Raw genomic sequence first — 27,927 nt, 5'->3', positions numbered from 1 at the left:
ATCCACGCCTTGCTCCTCTCATACAACAAACAACATGGCGACGGAGAAAAGGCTCAGCGTGTGGCTTCATAATAAAAGTTCGTTAATCGGCGTGATTTCAGGATGGAGCAGCGAAGGATTGAACCACCAAGTAGTTAATCATTTTTGGACTACAGCTTAGATAAGAGTTCATTCTCCTCAAACACATGGCAGGTTGTGAATTGTATAACTTAGAATTTATATTACATTTTCATTAAGTGTCATAAAACTGCCATCATGATATTGATATCGTCAGTATCAGTGATCATACATGGGTAGCATGTATCAGTCACTTTTTACTAGCATATATTATTTAAAAATGTAACATAGTGCACCAATAAATATTAACAAGAGCACTTTGAGAAGAAGTTTATTTGCACCTTGTGATCAGCACCACCACATTTTACTCACTGTTTTACTGTTTACTAATTTTCCCATTGTTTATTTAGCAGGACAGTCTGGATTGCTAAGGTCAATTACCAGCTACAAGCCAGGGGGAAAACACACCAAGGTCAGAAAGATGTTCATATTATTATTTAAAACCTCTGTTAAAAAATAGCCACGTTTTTTGGTTTGTTTGTTGTTTATTTATAAGGGTTTTACACAAATGTGAACTTTGTTTCTCTCATGCTAAATTATGTTAAACTAGTCAGCTAGTTATCACTGGGCTGACTTAAATACATGCATCTTTTATTAGGACTGTTCATTTCACAGGTTGTAGTTGTGGATGTGATGCATATAATTACTTGTGTAGCACAAACTGTTTGGCATTTTAATTATGTATGTTAAACTCAGTGATAGCACAGCCCAGCTCTTTGGAAGTCCCACTGTGGGGTTTATTTGTTTTTGTGGGGCGGGGGGTCACGTGCATACTTTAATGCATTTTAAGATGAACACAAGGATCAGACTGAATTCTTCCTTCCAAATACTGATATGAATAAGAGCCGCTCCAGATAATGGTGAATAGTTGGAGTTGCTACAGCAGCAAAGGGCTGTTGCTGCTGTAGCATACACATTGCACATTGCTCAAAAATAAGACACATAACACACTGCCAGTACTTTAAATGATGATTTATATATGGGTTCTGTTTTCATGTAGCTTCAATATTATCATCAGTAATATCATCATGAACCAAAGATTTACGCTGCCCGAACAAGAAACCGAGCTATGGTTCACCAGCCTTCCTATAAAGGAGAAAAAAGGAGGGTGTGTTTGCTTTTCTGTAAGTCACACATTTATCCATTTTCCATCCACATCTTTCTGTAATACACAGATATGACTTTTTTTTAACTTCTGTTACAAATCAGCCTTCTCTACAGAGACATACAGTGACCTCATAGATGACGTGCTGAAAGATATGTGAGAATAGTGACCTACATTGACAGCAATGCAAGATTATGCCTATTTCTTTTACGTCTCATTCCGTCTCACTTGACACTCCGTCACACTCGAAGCTATCCCTACCACTTATTATGTCGGCGGAGAGCAGCTTTGTTTATCTCCTTCAGCAGAGTTTCCTTGTTGTTCTTCACATTTTCTTTCGCCGTCTCCAACACAAACTTGATTTTCTCCTGGCTGAAGGGACGCTGGAAAGTGGAGAACTCATCCATCTTTGCTTTGAACTCCTCTGCATCTATTAAAAAAGCAGTAAAGTGCCTCAATCACCTATTCTGTTTATCACAATAAGCTTCAGTTTGCAGCACTGTGTAGGTTCCTCATCCTTTTAGACCTTTTGGACCTCTTTGGCAACAAGAAATAGAAAATAAAGCTAAATATTTTTTAGATATCTTTTTTTTTTTTATTTGCCTGTCCCGTTTGGCTCTTTTGCCATCAGAATTATTGTCTAAAGACAAAGAAAGATGCCCAACGGATTTACTTTGCCAAATGGACCATCCCAGCCTTGCCGTAATGGTCTATTTGATTCACCTTTTATTGTTTATTTTATTTTATTTTCACTTGCTAATTACGGGACAGATTTGACTGGGGAAAAGAAAGGGGAGAAAGAAAGAGGGAAAGAAAAACAGCGGAGAAGAGGGACGGGGATAAAGGACAAAAAACAAAAACCAACAAAATAAGCAGACAAAAAATACATATATCAATCACCTGGATCACCTGTTGAGAAAGAAAAAAGAGAAAACAAGCAGAAGAAAAAAGAAAAGAGCAACATAATAAACAACATCACGATGATCTATGTGAATATAACAGTAAATACTAAATATTAAACATTATTGTGCAGCACGTAAGATCGACAGCGCACAGTGTGCTTTGAGGTAGAAGCCAAAAAGGGTGTAGTTTGTGTGTGTGAGCACCCGTGTGTACACCTGTGAGCATGGACGCGCTTGTATTTAAAAGGTTCCTTCATGTAATGATCTGCTAGAGGGTGTGGGGAGCCACAGCCCCAGATGAGGGGTCACTCAGCAGCCGCGGAGCAGAAGCCAGGGGGGTTGCAGTGACGTGCCCATGAGCTCCGCCGGCAGCCAGCTGTGCCAGAGTGACCGAGCCCCAGGCCAAGAGGCTGAGGGCACCCCACCCCGAAGTGGCCCGAGCGAGCCCCAGGCTCCAGGCCCCGACAAGCAGCCACCAAGGAGTGAGCCGGTGGGTACCTGGACGCCCACCCCCGGACACAAAGAATCACCAACGCACCGATGTCTGAGGGCGTCTGCCACTGGCAGGGGAAGTGGTGGGGGAGATCGGCCTCCATACCTTGGAGGGCCTGAGATGTCCCTAGAGAGGTCTGATACCCAACCTGACATATAGACACAGACAAACAGGCACACACAGATACAGACATCCATTCCCACCCTCATGCTCTCATATGCAATTACTCAACACTCACCCAACGTGGAGACAGACACAAAGAGACACTGTACACATAATCACACTCCCCAAGCGTACTCTAAGCCCCAGGTCTAGGTACCCTTGCCCCTGGAGGGGGAAACTGCACCCAGACCCAGGTAGTGTTACCCTTTTCCCTGGGGTGGAGAGAAGCAGACTGCCCCGACTCAGCAGCAGCAGGGAGGCCCCACATTCCAGACCCCAGTTGGACGGCCAACTCCTCGTCGCAGACTCCCCCCGCTCCAGCAGGCCGCAGAGAACGGGGGTGTGTGAAGACTCCAAACCTCCCTCCGCCTGCTCATATGTAGTGTTGATGCATGTGTGTTCTAAGGCAGCGGTCTCCAACCTTTTTTGCGCCACGGACCGGTTTATGCCCGACAATATTTTCATGGACCGGCCTTTAAGGTGTTGCGGATAAATACAACAAAATAAAACTAGTACCGGTACCGAAAAAAAGAAGATTTATTCATAACACACGTGAAAAGACCCAGGAAAACCGAGTAAACGATAAAAACGATAACAAAATAACGCTGAAAACCGATAAAAACCCTGAAAACTATACATTTCACACCTGAGCCTCAACTCTCGCGGCCCGGTACCAAACGACTCACGGACCGGTACCGGTCCGAGGCCCGGGGGTTGGGGACCGCTGTTCTAAGGTGCATTTAAAACCCAGGAGGGCATGGAGCTACCTGCCAGAGAGCAGCAGGTAAGCGCATAGCCCCTCCTGATAGCCCTCAATGTCTACATGTATTTAAAATTGAGAGGTGGGCAACGACGCCAGGGGTGAGGTGTACACCCTGATGGTCTTTTGTATTCCGTGTAGCGTGCCCACCCCCAAGGTCCTATATGTATGTGTTATGAGAGTGTGAGTAATGTGAATGTCTAAGTTGTGGGATAAAATTGAAGCACAGGCAGCCAGAAGGGGACAGAGGGACGGATGCCTCCCCTGCACCCTGGTGACACACCTTTACCCCAAGGCCCTGCATGTGTGGGTGATTGTGGTGGAGCGGGAAGAGGGAGGCAGCTGGAGATGGGAAGGGAAGGAAGGGAGGGGCAAGTGACCCCTCCCTGGGGCCAGCTCCCCCGCTGACCCCAGTAGGCACCCCCATACTCTGCAACCCGCCAGGGAAAGGGGGCCCAGTCCCATCCGGACCGGGGCCCAGTACAGCAGCGCCACCCGGCCCCACAGAGCCCGGGACAGCACACCCGACCCCACCTCAGAGAAAACTTCACCCACCCCGTCATCCACTCATCTTCCAGACTACACAAGACAATAGACGCCCAGGCTGAGATCTTCCTCCACCTCTCCTGTATCTCCCCCTCCTGCAGAGTGAGTTCCTCACTCTTCCTCACTCTTCCTCACCTCAGCCTCCCCCACCAGTTGAAGAGCCCCCCAGGTGGCTCGATGCACTGGCAGTCCCCTGCGCCAGGGCTGGGGACTGAAGAACGTGGATATAATTGTCCGGTGAATTGGTTTGGCAGTGTGAGCAGTTGTTGGTAGACGTAATGCCCATCTTTAACATCCAATGACCTGTATAGTGCACTCTATGTAGTATTTTGTATTGAATTAATTGAAGACTGGGATTTCTAATTAAATTAAAGGTTTTTAAGCAAATCTGAGACCAGAAGTTTTGGTCTAAGTTAACTGTTAAATCCGCTTCCCATTTTGCAATAGGAAGTGATATTGATTCATCTGTTTTAAAAAGCATTCTGTATATTTTGGAAAGTAATTTTGGGGTTTTAAGAGTAAGAAATTGAACCACACTTGGTGGTGTTTGTAGTTCAACTTGACCCGGTTTAAATTTCTTTTTTACTATGGATTTAATTTGTTGATATTCTAAAAATCTTTTCTTGTTGATCCCATATTGTGTAACTAGTCTGTCAAATGGAATAAATTCTGTTCCTTCTAGTATATGTTCTAAGTATTTGATTCCTTTACCACTCCAATCTGGAAAGTTTATCATATTATTGTTTTGTAATATATCAGGGTTGTTCCAGATAGGTGTACGTTTGCATGGGATTAATGAAGACTCCGTCAATTTTAGAAACTCCCACCATGCTGTCAGAGAAGAGCTGATGTTGACGCTTTTGAAGCATTCATGTCGTTGGATGTTTGAGCTGATAAATGGTAGATCTGAAATCTCTAGATTATTGCTTGTTCTACATCTAGCCAAGGTTCATCCATGAAGGTATGTTTTAGCCATCCTGAGATAAACTGAAGCCTGTTGGCTAAGAAGTAGTGCTGAAAGTTAGGTAGTTCTAATCCTCCTTTATCCTTGGTCTTTTGTAGTGTTTTTAAGCTTATACGTGGGGGTTTATTTTTCCAAAGGAATGTGGACATATATGGATCTAGAGATCTGAACCAATCTTGTGGCGGTTTAGTTGGGATCATTGAGAATAAATAATTTATTTTTGGTAAGACCGTCATTTTTATAGCGGCAACCCTTCCCATGAGTGATATGGGTAAACATTTCCATCTAGCCAGATCGCCTTCTACTTTCTTTAAAAGTGGGATATGGTTTAATTTAGTTAGATCTGCAAGCTTGGGAGAAACATTAATACCTAAATATTTTATATTTCCCGATTGCAGTGGTGTAGAAGAAGAATTATGGAAGGAGCAATTAATCGGAAGGACTGTAGATTTTGACCAGTTAATTGAGTAATCTGATATTCTTGCAAAAGAGTTTATCAATTCAATCACCCCAGAGATATTGGTTTGTGAGGTTTGGAGAAAAAGTAACACATCATCCACATAAATGCTGATTTTATGTTCCACGTTCTTGCATTTTATGCCCTTAATTACTGAATTCTGTCTAATTGCTGCTGCTAGTGGTTCAATAATAATTGCAAACAGTGAAGGGGAGAGTGGGCATCCCTGCCTGGTGCCCCTCAGGAGAGAGAAGCTGGAGGATGTTTGGTCATTTGTTTTGACACAAGCTGTTGGGGAATTGTATAATATTTTTAACCAGTTAATGAAAGAGGATCCAAAACCAAATTTGTTGCAAAGTTGCAAACAGAAATTTCCAGTTAACTCTGTCAAATGCTTTTTCTGCATCTAAAGAAAATATTGTAGTTTCAAGGTTTTTACTGTATGAGTAGTCTATCAAATTAAGTAATCTACTTGTATTTGTTGATGAGTGCCTACCTTTTATGAAACCAGTTTGATATTTTTTATATATCTTTAAAAGATGTTTGAGCTGAGTAAAGGTGCTGAAAATGGTTTTATTTGTGTATGTTCAATGTGTTAGACTTGTACATAGTTGACCATATATGATCAAATAATGTTGAATCCTGGATATGGATTTGTAAGCAATGAAATTTGAAATAAGGGGGTAGGAACAAGAAAAGTGTAAACTTCATCCTACGAGCACACGCATTCTGTAGACAGATATATACATGAAAACTTGATGATTTTTAAGTTTTGGTTTTGTTTTTTTTTTGTTTTTTTCTGTTGTTATTTCAATTATATTTGCATGTTCGAAATAAAATTATATCTATCTATCTAAATTATCAGTAAAATGAGATACAAACTGCTAACACAGTTGCTATGGCCCAAAATAAAGATTATAAAAGTTGTTTTTTCTCCTTGAATTTATGACCAGCACCATTTCTGCTGTTCAGGAATTCTCCCTTAGAGTGTGGTGTGTCTGTCTATGTTTTTACAAGTGTTTGAAAATTGTTTAGTCAGTTCAGTGTTTTTGTGTCTCTTTGTTGACAAGCTACCATTTCATAATTCCTTTGTTCATGCTTAATATCTTTGGATACACCCTGACACCTTTTATTTTTTGTCTGTAGCTCAGTTACAATGAAAACACAGCTGCACATTTGGAAACAGACCTTTGCAGTTCCGTCTGTTGAAGAGCGGCATGTAGATGATTGTGGGCTCCTTCTCTTTCCCCTCCAGCACATAGCAGTCCTTCGGCCAGTCTCTGTCCTCCAGGATCGTGTCATTTATCTCGGGGAAAGGCTTTTCCATCTCGGCCGCATAGTCTCGGGCAAGAGTCAGAGTCTGATCACAAAGCAGCAGTTGAACACAGTTTCAGACGCAGCACTAAGTACTATGTGGGCATCAAATAACACCCGAGGGATTGTGGCTGCTTTATTTTTTATCCCTCACCTTGAAACTTTCTAATAAGGCACACTTGAAACAGAATTTTGAAGTTTTAATTAGCACCTTAATGGTTAACAAATTCTTTAAAGATTGTCAATAAGCTATTTCTCAGAACGAAAACAGTTCATTAGGACTTATCAAGAATTCTAATTGTCTACAAGGTCTCCCTCAGGTATTACCATTACCCCATAGTCTATAGACATGCACATCAGATTAATTGGTGATTCTTAATTAATCAGTTAGCTGTAATTAGTTGTCCAACTCTTTGGTGATTTTTGAAAAATATTTTGCATCTCTTTTGCATTTGAGCATAGCTTCTTTCATCACTGCTTTCCTCTGCCTTTCCATTCAGGCCACACTGTGGTGTAAATTGGTCTTAGATGAAAGTATGGCCCAGCCTTAGTTTAAGGCTGATACACTTTGAAGATGAAACATTTGGGAACTAAATCATTGGCAGTCGTTTCTTCACAGTAAACATATCAATTAACAATGCATTTATTAAAAGAGGATAATTTAGGAAATTTATGTCCAGGTTTTGGTTTGGATGCTTTGCGGTTGATAAATGGTGTTTAAACGGTTAAAAATTAAATAAAATAAAAAAATAAATAAATAAACTGTTTTCCCGTAATAAATGAAAGCATCATATATAAACTGCTTTTGTATTTACTCAGGTTATCTTTGCCTAATATTGACATTTATGTGATAATTTGAAATATTTATTAAGAAATCAGGAAAGGGGGCAAATATTTTTCCACACGGCCTTGTTCCACATGGCTGTGCACAGTTATGGCTGTTCAGTAAAGGGCTGGTTGCAGTATATGCAGCACGACACAGTTTCAGGAGAATATAAATATTTGTATTAAACTATAAAAATGATCGATTAGTTACACACACACATCTTACAGTACCTCAAACATATTTCCAGCACTATACTCCGGGGCTATGATGAGGTCAATGTCTCTCTTGTCTCCTAGAAATGAAGGGTACGGTACGTTGATCAGCAGTCCAGCATCTATGAGCTGGAGTCTTTCGTTAGAGTAGAGGCAAGCTGGAACAGAGGACTCTGCCCAGAACCAGAGACAGAGAGAGAATCAGCTTTTCTTTCACTAGTTTTCTTCATTGCACTTGCAACCATTATGGATGTCACTGTGACCATTAACACTACGAGCTAACACAAAGCCGAGGGCTACAATCAATTTAAAATGACCAGTTAACCCAACTTCATGCATGTATTTGAACTGAAAAAAAACAACATGTAAACTGAATTCTCAGTGAATTCAAACCCAGGGGTTTCTTCCTGTGATGCGACAGTGCTAGCAATCCATTTTCTTCTGCTTATCCAATTCAGAGTCCCTGGACACCTTCAGCTCTGTCACCCCCACCTCCTGTCTTTCTGTTAGTGCCACTGTCTCCAACCCATACATCACTGCGGCTCTCACCACCTTGTAGACCTTCCTTTTCATTCTTGTTTCTATCTCTGTCTCACAAATCACCACTGACACTCGTCTCCTCCCACTCCACTCTGCTAGCACATTCTTTTTCAGCTTGTCCTTCGTTGTTTTGTCGATTGATTCGTATGGCTGACCCCAGGTATTTATTTCACTACCTGTAATCATTGCCTGAGCTTTAGATGTGTTTAACTGAATTTGGCTTGTCCAAACAGGCATTTGGGTTATCCATGCTCCAGTGTACAGCTCTAACTACTTTTGTGAGGTGGTCATTCAGAGGTGGTCTGGGCTGCATACAGCCTCAGACTTCATTTATTAGTATGTATTCCAGCATATCCTTGGTCACATTAAAGGACCACCTACTCAGCTGACATGTATGTCACTGGAAAAAGTGCAAAGTGGAAAGTGCAGTAGCTTCTGGACCAAGACAACCCATCAGACTAATTACAAATAAATAAATAAATAAAACCCCAAAGTGAGTAACGCTTTTTAAGGTTGGAGGGCTTGATGGGAATTCAGGGTAATAGGTTGGTCTTGGTAGCCTCTTGAGCTTTGTAGATGTAGATAGATGCAGGTTTACAAAAGTGGACAAGTCCCAGATTCATCTACTCCCAGAGTAGATGAATCCTAATGTTTGAATTTCTAATCTTAAGTGTCACGTATGTCCAATAGGAATAGTATCACTAGTAGTCCTTTTTCACTTTGCCATGATTTTGTGTGAGAAATGACTCATTCAGTGGGAATGGGTCATAATTGTTGCTTAAATTGTCTGACTCACCTTGGTATTGGTAAAGGAAGTTTCCAGTTGTTCCCCACTTCCATTCAGCAATCAAGGGAATTACTTGGTTTATTAGGAAAGAAACTGGGAGAAATACATTGACATGAATAGAGTACAATAAAAACTGTCTTTTCCTCTCCAACACTGACAAGACTGTGTGCTTATCAGCTATACTGTACACTGACCGTCTGTTTTGAAAGCTCCATCATCCAAACTTTGGCTCCACGTCTCAACTGCTGCCAGCAGCTCCTGACTCCACTGGTTAAAAAGAGTTTTTCTTTCCTCCATACTCGCTGCCTCCACAGACTCAGTCTTGCTATGATTTACCATGTCTGGGAAAGATAAGAGTCTAATAGGTACTGCGGCATTTTCAGATAGACATTTGCTGCATGATTACGCCATTACAAAGAAATGTCATAAATGTTTCACGTTCAGTTCTATTTTCCAACTTTTTTTTGGTCTGTAAATATCAGTAGCTACACTCTATTAATTCAGTTCAATTCAAATTTTTTATATCGTGCTAAATCACAACAACAGTCACCTTAAGTCACTTTATATTGTAAGGTAAAGACCCTACAATATTAAAGAGAAAGCCCAACAATCAGCTGGCCCCCAATGAACAAGCACTTGGTGACAGTGGGAAGGAAAAACTCCCATTTATCAGGAAGAAACCTCCGGCAGAACCAGGCTCAGGGAAGGGCGGCCATCTGCTGTGACTGGTTGGGGTTCTGCTCACATCTACCCAAGTAATATTCTTTAAGACATTCTTGGAAACATTTACCTTCTAGGATTTTCTGCAGCTTATCCAGGTACATCAGAGCAGTAGTGTCCTTAACAGTTATTCTGGTCAGAGCTATCACTTTATCAAGGATGATCCATACGCGCAGGTACTCCTTAGCAGCACTGTCCAAATGCCCAGACACTAAAACACACGCACGCACACACACACACAAGTTGAGCAGGTTAACATAACACAGTCAATATACATTTAGCAGGTATGCTTTTCAAACTGTGATTACCATTCAGCCATTGAGGGACAAAGTCTCTGAGAGTCTCCTCATTAGCTATCGCACAGCCTAAAATACCTGTACAATGAGAAAATGATTTTAGATGTTTGTATTTTACACCAGACACTGAAAATCTTCTGTATTAATATTTAGGAATGAAACCTATTTCTTCCTACAGATGAGGAAACATCTACATTGACTCGTGCTTTCATTATATTCCTGGCAGTGGAAGTCGCGTACACCATTGTTCAGTGCTGGCTGCCTCTATGCAATCATACTTTCCAATTAGTTGGTTTCATAGTTCTTTTTTGGCTGGTTTCCTCTAATGTGTTTTTAGATGTATAAAAGAATGACAGCCACTCTCACAATATTTTACTAGTATTTGTCCCCAGACTGATTAACTGGAAAGTGCTGTTGAGTTTTCATGCAATAATTTTCAGAAGGATCTAAAGTTATCAGAGTAGTGAGAAAACTAGTCTGGGTCATTGTGGTTGCACAGAAATTTGAACGATATTTTGTTAGCAGCGGACTGTTGTAAACATGTCTTGCTTGTTTTGTTGGCTCTCATTGCTGCATTTGACACGGTGGATCACGATCTGCTGATCTCTCAACTAAAGCCTTGTTTGGTCATTTCTGGCTTGGCACTTTCGTGCCTCAGGGATCTATTCTTGGGCCACTACTGTTTTCATCGTATCTCCTGCCATCAGGAACAATTTTTCCGAAAACACTTTAATTTCTGACGATTTGCCAGCTCTATCTAGCTTTGAATCACTCTGATAGCTCTTGAGATTGGACTCCTGCTTATTTGTCTTAGCAATGTCATGGATGGCTCTAAATTTGTCATTATGTGCCATTAATTAAATAAAATTGCAAATAAATAATTTATTTATTACATTTTTTAAATGAAATGAATCAGCATTTAATTAATTATGTAATGAAATATTTATTTAATTCATTTTGTCACTCCTGGCTGTCCATATCCTGGCTCCATGCACTGGCTTCCAATTGAATTTAGGATCTATTTTAAAATCCTTTTACTAGTTTTAAATCTTTAAATGGTCTGGCGCCTGTATATTTTTCTGATCTTCTGCAGCCATAAGATCAGACAAATATACAGCAGCTCTTGTTCTCAGTTCCTAAATCATTTTCTGGGCTGTTCCTACTCTAAGTGCATGGGTAAATAGCATCAGAAAGATGTCTTCTCTTTGTTGGTTGGTTAATGGGCCACTAAATGAAACCACACCCCACTATCCTGAAGCTACAGTTTAGTTTTTCTGTATAAACCCTAACAAATAACAGCAAAGATGATAAATTAAAACAACTTACATTTTCACTAAAACTCATGTGGCCTTGTACCTTCCTGTTTTTACATAACCTGCAGCCCAGGTGTAGGTATGCACATGCATTTTAGCCTCCACTGATATTTCTATCATGCATCAGTGTAGGAAATTAGGCATCTACAGAAGGGGCACATTGCTATAACAGTTGAAACTGTGATGAAACATTTGCAAGCATAAGAAGAATATATAGACTGCACAAAATTACACTGTACTGACTTGGCAACAATAGAAAGCTCTGAGCCACCATGTTGCCCTTTTGATACTGACAGTTTTGGTGGTTCTTTTGGTGATTTAAAGTGGAAAAGCTTCATCGGATCCGTACTTGAAAGTAAAATCAGCTACATATTCTAGGCATCATCAAACCAATCTGATATTCCCTGTTCAGCCTGTAAACACTCACCCTGTAACTTGACCATGTCCATCTCTTTCTGATTCTCCAGCAGCGTTCCATTTTGGAATTTGCTGCCCAGGAGAGATGTTTCGATAAAGAGACCCAACTCTGTGAATCCGGCCTCGTGGGGGCTTATCTCAAACCATTTTCCTAAAAGATGCGAGAGTGCATTATAAACCACTTAATAAGGGGCTAATCTAATATGTCTTTATGTATGTATGTACCTTCTATAGGTCCTTGAGTAAAGCAATGCTTTTCAATAGCACAGTAGATGGGATAAGGGTTTGTGGCATTCCTGTTGGCCTCATCTGAAAGACACCGTAGGTCCATCTGATGGAACACAAGAGATTTCACTGAAAGCCTTAGTCTGTATAGCAGAGAGAGAACTGAATTTCAAATGAGAATTATATGAACTATAGTTTGTCTTTGTGCTTGCACTGGTACCTGTTTCATAAATCCAGCTGAAGTTAAGACCCCCCAGATATCAGCAAGAGAGAAGTTCTCTTCTTTTGCTCTCTCACCCAACCAATCCACAGCTTGCTCAAGTTTAACACTCGGGGAATCAAACAGCCTGGACACTGCCGCATCCATGTTGGTGCTAAATTGTGAGTCATTGTACAAGGAGGCCATGGACCTAACAGATAAAGCAAGTCAGGCAGGTGTATAAGACAGACGTCAATAGGAAAAAAATTGTTGCCGATAAGGTGATTGCACCTTGTAGTGATCCCTTTGTTAATTTTTTTCTTCTTGTCTTCTTTTTATGTTAGACTTGATAATGATGTGTCTACCTGTAAACCTGTAAATTTGTAAAAGGCTGTCCATGATTTAGTGTCTTGCTGTAATCAGTGATTTTACCAGAATAAAACACTATTATTCGTTCACTTTTTATATTTTCACGACTTCTTTAGCTGGTTTCTGTTGCATTTGCAGCCTGTTTCACAAGCACATGCTTATGATTTGACAGTAAATAAATGATCCTGAATTGAACTGAGCATCTCTTTGCTCATTCTGAGCCAAAGAAATGAACCAATAAAACTAATCATACTAAAACTAATCCCTAACTGGTACAAAAAGGGGTGTTAGGTGCATGGAGGTGGTAATCACAAAATAATCTAAAAGAAATATAAATCTTATTACGTCAAGCCAAAAGCTTATTAACATAAACAGAAAAACATCCCATATATCAATTAATATGCATGTATATGCAGTGTATATATATATATATATATATATATATATATATATATACTGCATATATTGTTTCTACTTGGCTACTGTAATGACTATTTTATAATATATTCTGGTAAAGAAAGAATTCTATTTAATGTTTGTGTCATTGTTTATACCATGTAGACCCAGAAACTCCTCCTAGGTAGAGTAGCGTGTCCAGCAGACCTTCCTTTTCCATTTGATGGAGGGAACCCACCAGACCCACAGCTGCTCGCTGACCCCCACCTGATGCCAACAGAGCAATGTGGGGAACTGAGTCCTGGATGAAAATATGAAGGAGAGATATTATTTGATAACTGCACTGCAGTTTTTGGATGCAACAATTAATAACCCTTTCACATCTTTATAGTAAATCTGAAGCTACAGCCATCTGTCTGTAACTCAGTTTGTCATAAAATGTCCAAACAGGAAAACAGCTAGTGGTTCTCTGCTTAAAGCCAAAAAATCCCCTAATAGCATCTCTAATTAATGCCAACAAAACGATGTGGGGAACTGAATCCTGTTTTCTTCCTGTATACTGTTTCTTCTGTTTCTCTCTGTGTTTTACTCCTCTGAATTTCTCTCTTTACATACATTTTTGCCTTGATTGAGTTTGTTTGTGTCCTATTATCTCCCTGGTGTGTGTATATAGTGTTGTTGTCTTTTCACCCTTGAATTACTGTGCCTTATGGTGTTTTTTCCTGCTGATTTCTTGTTTTTAGCTTTCCATTTATCTAGCTGTCACTCTGCCTCAGTATTTTGTCTGCATGTGGGCCCACTTTATGGACTACTGCAATGTGGCATGTAAATTATATTCCTCATTGTGCATTGAGATAAAAGATCAAGGCTTCAGGGGTGTCTGCTAGAAAAGCTTTCAAGAAATTTAGTTTTTCCTTTATGTTTTTGTTTGTTTGGTTTTGTTGGGTTTTTTCAGTTCTCTGTTATAGCTTGATTAGCTTGAAGTATGAAAACTACTTGGTCATATTTACCAAAACATCAATTGTTTTTTTAAAGCCCATATATAAACTACACCCTAAAGAACCTCTTTTCTCTGTTGTTGTTCTCCCTTTGAAGCCCATTTATAAAATACAACAAAAGGTACTGTACAAGACTGCCAGGAGAAGTCCACAAATCCAACAGAGACGGAAACTAACATAAATGCAAATAAACAAATTGAAAAACAAATGCATGCTGAGAAAACAGCTTAAAAACACATGAGCAAAAAAAACACCATCCTAAAAAAGTGAATGACAGAACTATAAATATACTGACAACTATTATAATTAACACAGATGAAGATAATTACACAAAAAGGAAGTAAACACCACAAAAAGACATGATAGAAAACCAGATATCAAATTAAAACAGCTGAGAACAGAAACAGGAGGACACAACTAGGCCTAAACATGATAATAGTGCCTGGCAGACAGAAGGACAAACAGACAGGGTGACACTAAGGGAGCTCAAACTATTACTGCTACTGCTTATAATAATTCATCAAGACATGAACAAAAACACAAGGTTAGAAAACCAAAACAAATTGTATCCAAAGCTCCGCATCAAAACCCATAACAGTTTCTATACTTTGCAATGAAAACAAGAGGCTATTAACCAGTGATGTCCTGTCAGAGAAAGCAAAGCAAGCAGTACTTGCTCAATGAAATCTAAAAATGTATATCAGTTAAAACCAAAATAAATTAGTTTCTCTCTTTGTATCACTTTGCAAAAAGTGTTCTGTCCAAAAGCCTTCTCTCATGGTTGGCTCGTGTCAACTTTTCACTTACGTCCAAGTTACGTTAGCTTGACTGTAAGGCAGGCTTGAATCTTCCTGTCTCCAATTCCCTCAGAATCTGTAGCATCTCTTAATTTCATGGGCATATCTGGGTCCCATTAACAATAGTTTTAGCTGTGCAGCTGAGAGGTCGGCAGCTTTATTGGCTAGCCTGGCATATGGTTTCTCATTGCTGCTCCAATGCTTTCAAATTAGAATTTATGAGAAATCACCTGGTTGACCTAATATTTATATTGCTGTTTTGTTAATAAGCCACCTTCATTTCCCATCATCATCTCTGCTTTACTTACTATAAAAGACATCACATGCTTTTAAGTACAACAGTATCACCCACTGTATTTTCCTTTATCATATACTTTAAGTACTACACACATTTGGTGAAAAAAAAGGTATGAGGTAAGTCGAGCTGGAGATTAAAGTCAAAGGGGAAAAAGAAAAGGGAGGGGGGAAACAGAAGGATGAGGAGACAGTTTCTATCTTACAGCTGTACAGTTGATTTCCAGAGTGTTGAGTGAATGCAGAACTATTTGTTTCCTCTTGTGAACATACTCCTTTTCACCAGCACACAGAGAGTGGGACTGACGGATAGGTCTCTGCAAAAACAATCAAGGACAGAGAAGCACTGACTTCAACCCAGAGGTAAGCTGACTCAGACACTGAAATGTGTTACACATATTGTATATTGTACATTCATGCTGCAGCAGAGTAATATCATATGAAACCTTATAAAGAAGGCATATTCACTTTTTCCTCACATTTCCCAGGGAATATGTTTATGATAGTATATATGAATGCTAATATGTTTCAGTTCATCCACACTGTATAAACGGAAATAAGAATAATCTAATAAAAGGCAATATAGAAATTTGCCAGGATAGAAATGATATACATCTGTAAATGCATAATTTCTATAATAATAACTAGTTGACTTAATATTCTTCAGGCTAGCTCCTTATTTTAAGTCTTCTTATATATAAATATATCAGATTATTTGTATGTTTTGTATTATCTGCATATGTCTGTAAAGAAACTACAGTTATGAATTTTATTTAAAAAAAATACAAAATAGATCTAAATGGCACTTTAACTTAATAATTTAGATGTTCAACTACTACATAGACCATGCAACATATAGTCAATTCAAATCTATTCTCATTGATGACTCACCTCAGACAGAGTTACATTGCCCTCCATGTTGTCCGCTGCCTGTGAAAGAATGACAGAATTCACAAAGCAAAGACAAACCACTGCATTCATGAAACCTGTTAGTCCTGTTTGCATGTTGCGAAGCCAACCTTCTTTTCAAATTAAAAAGTTAAATTCACCCCGCAGGGAAACTTCTTGTTTCTGTCAGCTTCACTCTAGCTAAATTTGTCTGTGCAGAACAAGAAGTCAAATGAGCCCAAACACACAGAGGAATGTTAATTCCTACCATGTGTGGGACTTTTACACAAGTATTGCCTAATATGGAAATACTATGGTAAAATCAAATGTCAACTTTTTCTTCTTCACTCACATTTTTCACTCACTATGTGTTTATACACCACCCTGAAATCAATCATTATTTATTATTAAACTCAGTCTCTCTTCCACAGTGTGTCTGCTATCCTGTCTTCCTCCCATCACCAGTCTCAGCAAATGGCTATGCCTGAGCCTCCTAGAGGTTTCTGCCTGTTAAAATGGAGTTTTTCCTTCCCGCTGTGCTTGGTCAAAAGCAGTTGTTTGATTGTTGTGTTTTGGTGCTTTGTAAATAAATTGAACTGAACTCCCACATCTCCATATATACCAGTATTTTTGTAGGGAAAATAAAAATGTTCAGGCAGTTTCACCAATATCTAGCCTTCTTTTTAATGGCTTGTAACATAGTGGAAAGCTTTATTTTTTTCTGCTTCTTTTGGAGAACATAGCAGATAACCAACGATAACCTTTGTCATGTCCTATAGATATTTTACCCAAATCATTGTTTCGAAAAAGTTTTAATTCTGTTCGATCGTATCTAATAACTTTGATACATTTTTCAAGAATGTCCCTGTTGAACCATTGTTTTAAAAGTCTCATCTACACACTACCTGCAAACTTCTAAACGGCCCCTGTGGGGCTCCTTAGGGACCTCTGCTTTGCTTGCTATATATTTGCCAAGTTTTCATAAGATTTCCTAAATTTTTTATGCTGATGATATTCAGCTGTGTTACTGTTTTAAAGCACATGTCCTTTCTACCGTATTACCGTGTTTGGAGGTACTAAAGATTACCCTGCTGTAAATTCTTTGCAGTTAAATGAAGAAAACCTGAGATTCTGCTTATTGCTCCTGACGGTTTGAAGATTAAAGCATGTGTTGGATCCTTAGGTTCTTTTGTCTTTTTTCTGTTAGTAAGCTTTGTGTTGTACTGGATGGTTCTGTCTCTCTGGATGCGTTCAGTAAGCAGTTGACTCATTCTCCTTTTCTCCATCTGAACAATGTTGCTCAACTGAGAGATGTTGTGTCCTAAGCTGTAAAGGAAATGGTTATTCATGATTTAATTTCCTCTCATTTAGATTATTGTGTCATTGTAATTCTCTTTTTTCTGTATTAGGAAAACATCTTAAAATCTCCTTCAAATTGTTCAAAGTGCTGCAGCAACAGTTTTAACCAGGACTAATAGGAGATCACACATTACTCCCATTTTATTTGCTCTCAGTTAAGTTTAGAATACATTTTAAAATTTGCATCTTCACTTTCAGAGCCTTGCACTAACATATATTGCAGACCGACCGTATACAGACATATTCCTCCTCTCACTGTGTCAGGTCTTCAGGTCGTGCTTCATACTCACCTAAAGACTCATGGAGACCATGGTTTCCAGGCCGTAGCACCTACTCTGTATAATGCTGTCCTTTTAACTATTCACTCTGCTATGTCATGTTTAGATCATAAAACATAAAGATGTTATTTTTTACCCAGGCTTTTAGATACTCATATAATTTCTTTTATATTTTATTTAGCTTGAATTACAGTTTCTATATATATTTTCTTTCTCAGTTTGAAGCAGTGAACCTTTGTCTGACAAAAGTGCTATACAAATCTTTGAATAACAACTTGAGGCAGAACCCGGCCTATAAATGACTGAATAAATTCAAATGTAAAATAGTTAAAGAACTTTTTTCTCCAAAAACTTTACCCAACAAAATAAAGGCTTTATTTAAATTACAACACAAGAAAACAAAAGTTATGTTTTGCTTTGCAGATAAACGCACTGTTAGAGTGATATGAAGGACATTTAGATGTGAACATACAGAACTTGTTCTGCCTCCATATCATTTTCTGATATGTCTGTTTGACGTCAGCATTGTTCTAATTTACCATGAAGTTGCCTGATAGCAGGACATAAAAAGGACTAGACGAGAATCTTTAGTCTGCTCGTCCACATCCAGCCATGTTGTGTGGATATACCAGCCGGGCGACTGGTCTGCTCTGTGTTTGTATTGTGATGATGGGATCTATGGGACTACCTGTGGACAACAGGAGGAACCTGTGGACAGTCCCTCAGCAGAAGAATCCAGCTCTTTCAGAGTTCAAGGTGAAGAAAATCATTCAGTCCACAGAAGCTAAATGTCTTCTGAAGCAGGTCTTATGAGTCCTGATGTTTCATATTTAATCATGTACAGAGTGGTTTGAGTGCTCTTGTTGTGTTTGCATTATGAATCAAACATTAAGATCCAAGAATGAGATAGAAAGATATGATGTTTGGCTTTTAATGGATGTGTAACTCATGATGTTCGTTATGAAACAGTCAAGATCCAGAAACAGTCAAACATTAAAGAGAAATTCAATGTTTTTACACGTTTATCTAGTTTTTTGTCATTTTTTTAAATGGCAAACCTTTTCAAGTGTATATTTAAAATGACACTTTACATAGTTAATATTTATGTTGTAGATCCCAACCTTAAAGTTTTCTTATGTGCGTCCTGTAATACTTCCTTGTGTGTTGCAGAAGTATGTACATCAGTCACAGTCCTTATCTGCTGGAGAGCAGGAGTTTGTCCTGAGGAGGAAACAAGTAGTTCAGAAATCACTCAATAAACTGGGACTCACATGTACACTGGTGAGAAAACTCTCAAATACATAAGTCATAAGTCTTTTTTTCTTCCTTCCTAGTTCTTTTTCTTTGTCAGTAGCTTATTTTTCAGTGCCAGCCAGCTTTTCAGCTTTTTTATATATACAGCATTTATATAAACTAGAGTAAAATGACATAAATTTCTGATCACTTTAAGATCTCTTGACTTGTCTGCTTGGCCATTTCCAGGAATTATTAAATAGGATAACATGTGCATTAGAAATCAGAGAAATCTGGACCAAACAGAGCACTTCATTCTCATTGTACTGTCTCATCTGTCCACTGGGTAGCTTTATTTTTCCATCACCCACCTATTTTTCTCTCTCTTTTCACCAGGATATGGTTCCTCACATTGCACTGTTGGGGTCGGGCGGAGGTCAGAGAGCAGCTGTGGGTCTGATGGGATCCCTCTTTCAGATGGAAAAAGATGGTTTGCTGGACACTGTGCTCTACCTGGGAGGAGTTTCTGGGTCTGCCTGGTAAACAAGTACAAACAGAGTCATGCCATACATAACTGGTTAGCTAGACTTTACTAGCTAGAAGGCTGAATAGTTCATTATAATGTGCGTGGGCTGAGTATTTTGTGGTCTGTTTCCCTCAGGTCCATGGCCACCTTATACAGTGACCACCAGTGGAGCACCAACATGGACAATGCTGTGTCCAGGCTGTCGAAGCCTGGGATTGGGCTTACGGATGTTCTGATCTTTTTGGCCAAGAGGGCAAAAGATGGTCACTTCTCTCTCACTGACATCTGGGGGGTCTTAACCTCTGGTTTCATCATGAAACAGGTAAGGCCAAAAGAACTCAACTGGACTCATTTTATTCTGGAAATCCAGAAACACGGTAATGTGGCTTCACACTGCAGGATGCCTGTGAACTGAATAAATGAATGAATGCAAACATTATGCTAATAATGACAGAAAGGCTTGTGTCTCCATACAGCATACTAAAAGTCTGCGCTAAACCACCAGGTGTCAGTGTACTCGCTCTATCACAACATGATAAGAATACACTGTATTATGGTGCTTTAAAAAAGACATAAATATTGTTACAACTTGCCCTTAGGTTACATCATAGATTTAACACAGAAGTCTAAATTAAGCTTCAGGAGAAGCAGAGACTTTACGGTGTATAGGGTAATGCTGTGAGCTACACAAATGCAAATCAAGGAAGTAAGATTACAGCAGAATTCCAGAAGACACACCTGATGACCTAAAATGCACCGACTTCCTTCTAAAATCCTCTCTGGTATAATTTGATTACCATAATTAAATTCTACAGATGAACAGATGAAGAGCAAAACTTCAGTATGAGCCTAAACCAGAATCAACCTTTTCTAACATTAAAAAAATCATTATGGGAAAAAAGAATGAGTAGGAGTGACAGGTGAGATGGAATCCAGTTCAGCGGGTAGTTCTTCTACTGGTCCAGGGTGATTTTCCAGCTAAAAAGCCCATCTTCACTTTGTGACCATGTTATCACATGCTCCATGTGACATACATACTACTGCATCCTTTCCACTGTGTCATTCCTGATTCTTCTGTCTATTCAATGCATTCTGGGGGCAACCACTGATGCGTATGAAGTGACGCAATGCTCTGCAATGCAGCTGGTGTGGATTGCTCTCAGGTCATTGTTAGGTTATTAGGCAGTTACAGCAAGAAAAATGCAATATCACGTAAGAATTCAATAAGGTTTTATCAGACTGCAAATAAGAAAGGTCTTGTTAGTTTTCATAATTTATGTTCCTAAAGCAACATGATCCATCCCAGTCTTAATTTTATATTTATTTCATTTATCTCAGTTTAGTGTTGACGGTTTATTTATTTATTTATTTATTTATTTATCTGGTTCGTTGTTTTTGTCAGTTGGATGTCCGAAGTCTTTCTGAGGATGGCACAAGCATCACCAATCCTTATCCCATTTATAGCACAGTGAACAAAAACTGCTTGCAACATGATTCTGAAAAAGGTACTAAAAACAAACAATTACACAAACATACGTCTCCAAATGTTATTCATGTGTATATTGCTCTTCTTTGAGTCACTGCCTCAGTCTTTTTGCTTCTGTTTTTCTGTGTTTGTCTCAGGAAAATGGTTTGAGATGACTCCTCATCAGGCTGGCTTCATAGATCTGGGTCTCTTCATTAACACTCCAAACCTGGGCAGCAGAATCCATGGAGCTGGCTCTGACGTTAAAGGGCCAGAACTAGACATGATCACGCTGCAAGGTGCATCCATCTCTTTGTCTGCTAGAAACACCAACTCCGCCAAACAAAGGAATGTAATAATAATAATAACTTTTATCTTGTGTCATGAGCATTGTTGCAAAGGTCACCAGCTGTCACTTTAAACCTCAGACAAAATATACTTGGCCAACAAACACTAAATTCATGTATTTTGTTTATTTACAAATAGAGATCAAATAATAATTAAATGAACATTTGTTATTGCTGTTAAGAGGTCATGCAAGATGCTTTTTGCATTGCATGACATTTTCAATGTTTCTACTAAATAATTTAATCATCATTGGTTTATTAGTAAATCATATTATTCTTGTCATTCTTTAACTGAGGTAACTCAAATATGTCACACAACTGCATCACACTGACAAGTAGATGCTTGTCAGTGTGATGCAGGTACCTGTGTGTGGCTCTCTGTGGAGCCTCAGGAATATCTGTACCTGTATACAACTGCGCTGCTCATGTGATGATACTGGATCGTGCAAAATCCTGTCCTCAGACTGCTGTACAGTGCCAAGAACCTCCCATATGTCTTCCACTATTCCCTTGCCCTAAAATTCTTTTTATTTACAGTTTTCCTCATAGGTATATTGTTCTATTTTTATTATTAAAATTAATGTTTTCACAGTGTGTCTCCTTTGTGTGTCTGGTCTGTTCTGCAGGCTTAGTGGGGAGTGCTTTAGCAGACGATGAGAGTGTGGTGACCTATATTCTTGACTGGTTAAAAGGTAGAAATCTGAATGTGTCTTGTTATGAGAAAGCATTTGCTAAATGTATTTAATATGCAACAGTAGAACTAAACAACTGTTTGTGTGTGCTCAGTTCTAGTGGGGAAGGAAGCTACTGATGAAAACAACCCGTTGGAGTTTCTCTGGACTAAAGGTATAGTCATTACATGTTACTATGGCTGGATCATCCATCCATTTTCTTCCCTTTATCCAATTCAGAGTTGTGTGGCAGGTCACGGAGACAGACAACTATTCACATTCACATTCACACCTCGAGTTTCTTTAGAATCGCCAGTTCACCCCATGCGTGTCTTTGGACTGTAGGAGGAAGCCGTCGTACCCAGAGAGTGTCCACACAGACATAGTAAGACCATAGAAAGTGTGGATTCAAACCCAGGACCTTCTGGTCACCCTAGCTTTTTTATTCCATTTGAAATTATTTTAATCTGAGAAAAAAAAACAGGAAACATTTGACAAACTATGTAAAAAAAAATAAAATAAAAAAAAACCCTGCTTTGTTTATAGCAGTTCGTTTATGTTTTAGAGGTTATATCCTGAGTGTGCACTTCATATGAATATCATGAGGAACCTGTAAACAGTGTTTTATCACAAGTATATTAAGTTTGGTCGGTGCCATAAAATCAGTCCAGATCAAATTAAATTTAAATTGAATTAATTTAATTTAAAGAGTCAACAACAAACCCAAAACATCTATATTGCTGGTGTTTGCCCAAATAATATGTGCCACAAGACAACTTCAGCTATGACAAAAAGCAATGGATAAACACCTGAAAACTGTTTTATTGTACCAGTACCACCATTGCAGTTTTTGGACTCATTACAAGTGATAACAACAGACTCCTGATCTACAGACGTCCAGAAAACACTTTACTGTTTGCTTCAGTTAATACTGACTGTTAATGTGAAAACGATTCATCTAAAAGTGAACATATCATCTTATTTTTTAGAGGGCATCAAAATAAACTACACTGCATCATCTGAGATGAAGATCTTAGAACTGCATAATGTGATCTTTAAGGACTGGTGTCGGAAAACTTTGGCCTCCTTACAGTCGTGGAGTCAGAATATGGATGAAGGACCAGCCAGATATTATGGTCAGTAATATAAAGTTTGTTACTTGTTGATCAACACAGTTTTAGCAGAAAGAAAGCTGAGAGTGAGACGGTATGGGCACAATGTCTGCTGTGACTATTACTTTAATTCAATTCTATTCAGTTTTATGTATATAGCATTTCCATCTGTTTTTGGTCTTTACCAAATCCAGATTTAAAGATACAATATACTTCTTGCTTTCTTTAAAAAACAGTCAGAAGCTGGCACATTAATGATTGTAAAATGTGCCTGTGCAACAAAAAATGAATGAGAGCTTATGGGGGGAACTAAAACAGAACATTTATGAGTCACATATCCAAAAGAGTCAAAATCCAATACAAAACTGAGCCCCTGCTATGACATGCATTGACTCTGTCAGCTCCATGCAGTTCACTGAAAGCGTCTTGGCAGTACATTGTCTGCCTGCAATGGTCAGAAAGTGTGATATGGTGTATAAATGGTCAGCATTTTAGGTATATGATGTAATCAATACCAGTGGGACATTGCATATCCTGAATCAGTCACACTGCTATCAAATTCACACTGATTTTCACCAGGCATTGATATTACAATGGTTTGTATGCTGTTGTTGTGTCGTAAATTGAGTTATTTACTGTAATAATCATTTTCTATCATGTGTGGTCAGAGGCTAAACAAGTCTCAAATATCTTTAAAATGTGTGATGGCAGAGGGGCATTCTGGGTATTTCCTGACCTCACTGCCTGTCACAAAATGTAACTATTTATTTTTCAGCATATGTAGCAGCAGAATTATAAATTATGTTTAGGATGGCAAGGCAAAAAAAAAGAGAAGAGTACGAGACTCAAAAGATGGAGTGCTGATGAGTGAGTAGTTTGTGTTTTGGTAAAAGATTCAAACACTGTCACCACTATGAAACTATGTAGTTATATTCTAAGGAGCTTTGAAAGAAGCGTCTGGACTTCTTTAAGCTTTCTTGAAGACATTTCACCTCTCATCCGAGAACTTCTTCAGTTCTAAGAGCAACTGGTGAAGAGTCCCAGATTTAAACCCTGTGGGAGTGTCCCCAAGAGGGTCATGGACCCCCTATTGATCCGCTACCTAATCACATGAGCCAAAGTGTGAAAACGGGTGTAGGTCACAATCAGCCAAGGTTTCAGGTGGGCCCATTGTGAAACCTTGACCAACCCTATCATGTGATTTCCTGAGGACAGAAGGCCCAGGATATGAGTGGGTGGTAAGGCGTCTGGGAAGGATCTCAAAACTGGATTATCGATGGCAGACAGTTGGTGTCATAAACCACCGCCTCTGTTCAAAGATGGTCGTTCACACTGGACATAGATTGCCTCTTTCAGCCCTCTTTCAAACCATCTGTCTTCTCTGTCCAAAATGTGAACATTGGCATCCTCGAACCTTTGACCTTTAGGTGCAGATGGACAGCCGAGTCTTGTCCCATCGAAGAGGCTCTTCTATGTTGTGCTTCGCTTCTCAGATGAGAGGTGAAACATCTTTAAGGAAACTTAAAGAAGTCCAGACGCTTTGCTTTCCAAGCTCCTTAGACTTATGACCCGGATGACCGAGAACCTTCACAGATATATGTACTTATATCATAATACACGTGTGATAAATAGAAACTGGTCTGCAGGTTTTTGAATGAGGAATTCTGCAAATGAGTGTGCTTGTTTGGTATGGTGAAACCATCCAGTCGGTCTGTGAGGACCTGTGGTTAATGGGTTTGTGTCTTTTGTTCCATGGTCACATTACAGTTTGTTTTATCCCACTTTTCCAAGGACAAATCTGTGTTGGCTTTCTGGTAGGCTAGTTCAAGAAGATGGTGTGAGATAAGCAGTGTGGTTGATACCCTGAGCTCTGTTGTTGTCCACGGTGCAGCTCAAAAGCAGGAGTGATGTTACGATATGATCATGACCATCTGACAAACAGAAAATGACTCCAAATGACCACGATTGTCACATATGTGGTGCATGTATTAAATGCAGATAGCAAGTTCTTCATTATGTTGCTTGGTTTGTTTCCCCAGTTTCTTGGTTTATACAAACACTCATCGCACAGATTAAGAAACTGGAATGGGGCAAAACTGAAAACTTCCTCTACCAATACCCAGGTAGACTGATGTTCTTAAACTTTACCATACATTTATTTTTTAGAGTACTATGTTTTGCTTGATAGATGATAAAAACTGGCAACTGAATGATATATTGTTATTTATGTTTTTTGGAAGATGCCAGAGTGCCATCATGCATTAGAGTTAAAGAGTTTCTGCAGCTCATAGATGCTGGTGTGATGATAAACATGCCCTACCCCCCCTTCCTGGGAGAAAAGAGAGACACTGACCTCCTTATTGCTCTGGAATATGGAGCTGATGAAACCTTCAGGGTAAGGTGCGAGCATATGTGATATGTCACGTAAATGTATCCACACAGCTTCAGGAAAAACTAATGTGAAATTCTCCACACAGACTCTGATTCTCGCCAGAGACTATGCAGCCAAACTGAAGAAACCTTTCCCAAAGTTAGAGGAGAAATTCCTGAAGGAGAAAGACTGGCCAAGGCCCTGCTATGTTTTCAAGGGGAAAAAGAAGGAGCCCACCATCCTTTACATGCCACTCTTCAACAGGCAGAACTGCAAAGGTTCATCAAACACACACCACACATAGAGAAAAGGAAAAAAACATCACATAATGTCAGCCATGATCATCAGCACTTCTCTTCTGGTCCAGATGAGAACGAGTTCAAAGCAAAGATGAAGGAGTTCTCCACCTTCCAGCTTCCATTCAGCCAGCAGAAAATCGAGTTTTTGTTGGAGACGGTGAAAGCGAACATGAAGTACAGCAAGGACACTCTCCTCAGGGAAATAGCCAAGGCTGTCATCCGCCGACACATCAAGGCTTCAGATGGCGTCCCGGTGAGCATTTAGATGGTGGACACATCTTCCCCCATGCATGAGAAAAAGTACATAAACAATGTTTGTCCTCTTTTAATTTCTCATCATCCCACCCCAATCTATCCATTCATCGTCTTCGTCTACTGTTTTGTCTTCTTTCTTCCATCCACCATCCTCTTATTCTCTTTCTTTTCATCTTCTTTCTGTCCTTCTGAGATTATTCTTCATTTGTTTTCTCTCAACCTTCCCTTCCCTTCCTTTTCTCTGTTTCCCTGTAGTTAATTTTCCTGTATTAGATTATTATGATATTTTTTTATTTTCTTTCTTTCTCTCCTTCTTCTCATTCTCTTTTCATCATGTTTGTTCTTCTAGTTCCTTCATTTTCTTTATTTTCCCTTTAATATTCTGCTTCATCTCATTTCTTTTCCTGTCATCCTCTTTTTTCCTTCTTTTCCCTTGTCAATTCTTCCTTCTCCCTCTTTTCTCCCTATATAGACTTTCTGTCTTCATTGTTTCCAGTATTATGCGTTATCTGTTAAAATTCACACATCATGCATCACACCAGCTTTATTTTATTTCTCGATTACTGAATTACCTCAGAGGGCACTGTGAGAGTGCATACACAAATCTCAAGGCCGGTACCCAATTTATTCTTTGAGAGGAGACTCCACATACACACCAAATTGAACAGTTCATTAAATTGTAGTTTTTGCGTTACCTTGCTGACAAGAGAGGCATACAAGGGCTAAGTCCTCATTGCTGTTATTTCAATATAATTTTGTAGAGGCGACACTAGAGGTCCCCCCATGTTCACTTATCCCAACAACTGCTCTAAAGTGCTGTTCTCTGTGGGGAGCTTAACACTAGTGAGACTAGTGCAGCTTTGTGTTCAGATTTGTAACACACGTTCTTGCACAAAAAACAGTGGATTCTGCCCCATCACTTGCATGAAAACAACCTTTTAATATCCAGTATGAGTTAAACGTCAACCTCAGCTCAGAAGTACGTGTAAAACTGCCCTCTGACAGCTAACAGGCCTGACCTGCAGCATCCAGTTCAGTTCAGTTTTATTCATAAAGTGCTGCTTCACAACAACAGTGACCTAAATGTGTTTTACATTGTACACTCATAAAAGATTCTTTTACAGTAATTTTGTGTAAAATGCAACTGATATGTTTGATATAAACTGAATCTATAACAATCAAGTAAATTTTAATTGACCAGATTTCATTAGATTTAACTTTTTATATTGTGTTTTTGTAAGAAATTTATATTTTATTAAAAGAAAAACAGATGCAATCAAATTTGGGACTTCTTTTTGAGCACATTAAGCACAAACCTAGAGAGAAAATCCCATTGATCTAATAATCTCTGATGAGTAAACATTTGATGACGTTGGAAAAAAAAGAGCACTCTTCTAACCCTCTGAGGTCTGTTTTCATTCCAGCTATGGTCACTGGCTTCAGATGTTCAACACTTTACTAGAGTTCTGAAAAGGAGGGACAAAGGTGACAAACAGGAAGCAGCTCAAGCCTAAACCTGATCCTACGACGGTTTTGAAGTGCTTCGTATGTGTCTTTTTGTTTTAGCAATCACAACCACCGTGAGGCACCAAGCAGGGGGATTGAAAGGGTTCAAGAATCCAACAATTCAGGGTTTAAACAGTAAATGTTTTGTGGCTCGATGTAGCAACTTCACATGTCCACAGAGGAATGAAATGCAATGACACTATTGCATTATTATGATATACTGACGGTGCTTATATGACTTTGTGTACTGTCTTGTACATGTTTTGTTTTTTTCTGTGAAACAAGGTTTTTCACTTTGCAGTTATGGTGGTTTTAGGAAATTATTATTGTGATATCTGTAAAAATATGTTTACAAAGTTGACTGATGCTAAAAGTAAAATGAATCTCTAACTTTGTTTGTGTGTAGTG

At 39.1% G+C, this 27,927-nt stretch overlaps 2 protein-coding genes across 3 annotated transcripts; one reads left to right on the top strand and one right to left on the bottom strand.

Moving 5' to 3' along the window:
* The first annotated feature begins 41 nt into the window (after positions 1–41).
* On the top strand, positions 42–27,927 carry LOC146389193 (cytosolic phospholipase A2 gamma-like). The gene is made up of 17 exons (XM_084926917.1): positions 42–192; positions 468–529; positions 15,496–15,572; positions 16,529–18,490; positions 18,905–19,015; positions 19,364–19,506; positions 19,629–19,815; positions 20,896–20,998; positions 21,117–21,257; positions 21,932–21,997; positions 22,092–22,151; positions 22,966–23,112; positions 25,128–25,211; positions 25,329–25,483; positions 25,566–25,737; positions 25,827–26,011; positions 27,438–27,927. The coding sequence occupies exons 4-17, from the start codon at positions 18,347–18,349 to the stop codon at positions 27,525–27,527; spliced, it is 1,788 nt and encodes a 595-aa protein (XP_084783043.1). The 5' UTR covers positions 42–192; positions 468–529; positions 15,496–15,572; positions 16,529–18,346; the 3' UTR covers positions 27,528–27,927.
* Positions 482–19,452, bottom strand: LOC146389194 (cytosolic phospholipase A2 gamma-like). Of its 2 annotated transcripts, XM_084926915.1 has the most exons (16): positions 19,339–19,452; positions 18,856–18,955; positions 16,101–16,139; positions 15,416–15,526; positions 13,279–13,421; positions 12,377–12,566; positions 12,157–12,262; positions 11,942–12,082; positions 10,214–10,279; positions 9,976–10,116; positions 9,380–9,526; positions 9,195–9,278; positions 7,877–8,031; positions 6,695–6,866; positions 1,484–1,652; positions 482–1,203 (listed from the first exon to the last, which is right to left on the bottom strand). In XM_084926915.1, exons 3-16 carry the CDS (start codon positions 16,125–16,127, stop codon positions 1,185–1,187), a joined length of 1,671 nt encoding a protein of 556 aa, XP_084783041.1. In that variant the 5' UTR covers positions 16,128–16,139; positions 18,856–18,955; positions 19,339–19,452; the 3' UTR covers positions 482–1,184. The 2 variants fall into 2 exon arrangements, with proteins under 2 accessions (XP_084783041.1, XP_084783040.1); XM_084926914.1 differs by lacking the exons at positions 18,856–18,955; positions 19,339–19,452 and having other exon boundaries at positions 484–1,203; positions 16,101–16,346.

Source organism: Perissodus microlepis, chromosome 4 (genome assembly GCF_051167445.1).
Source record: "Perissodus microlepis isolate ML-2025 ecotype Zambia chromosome 4, ASM5116744v1, whole genome shotgun sequence".
Taxonomy (NCBI): Eukaryota; Metazoa; Chordata; class Actinopteri; order Cichliformes; family Cichlidae; genus Perissodus; species Perissodus microlepis.
The sequence above is the reverse complement of the archived record's forward strand: the minus strand, read 5'-3'. Positions and strand labels throughout refer to the sequence as shown.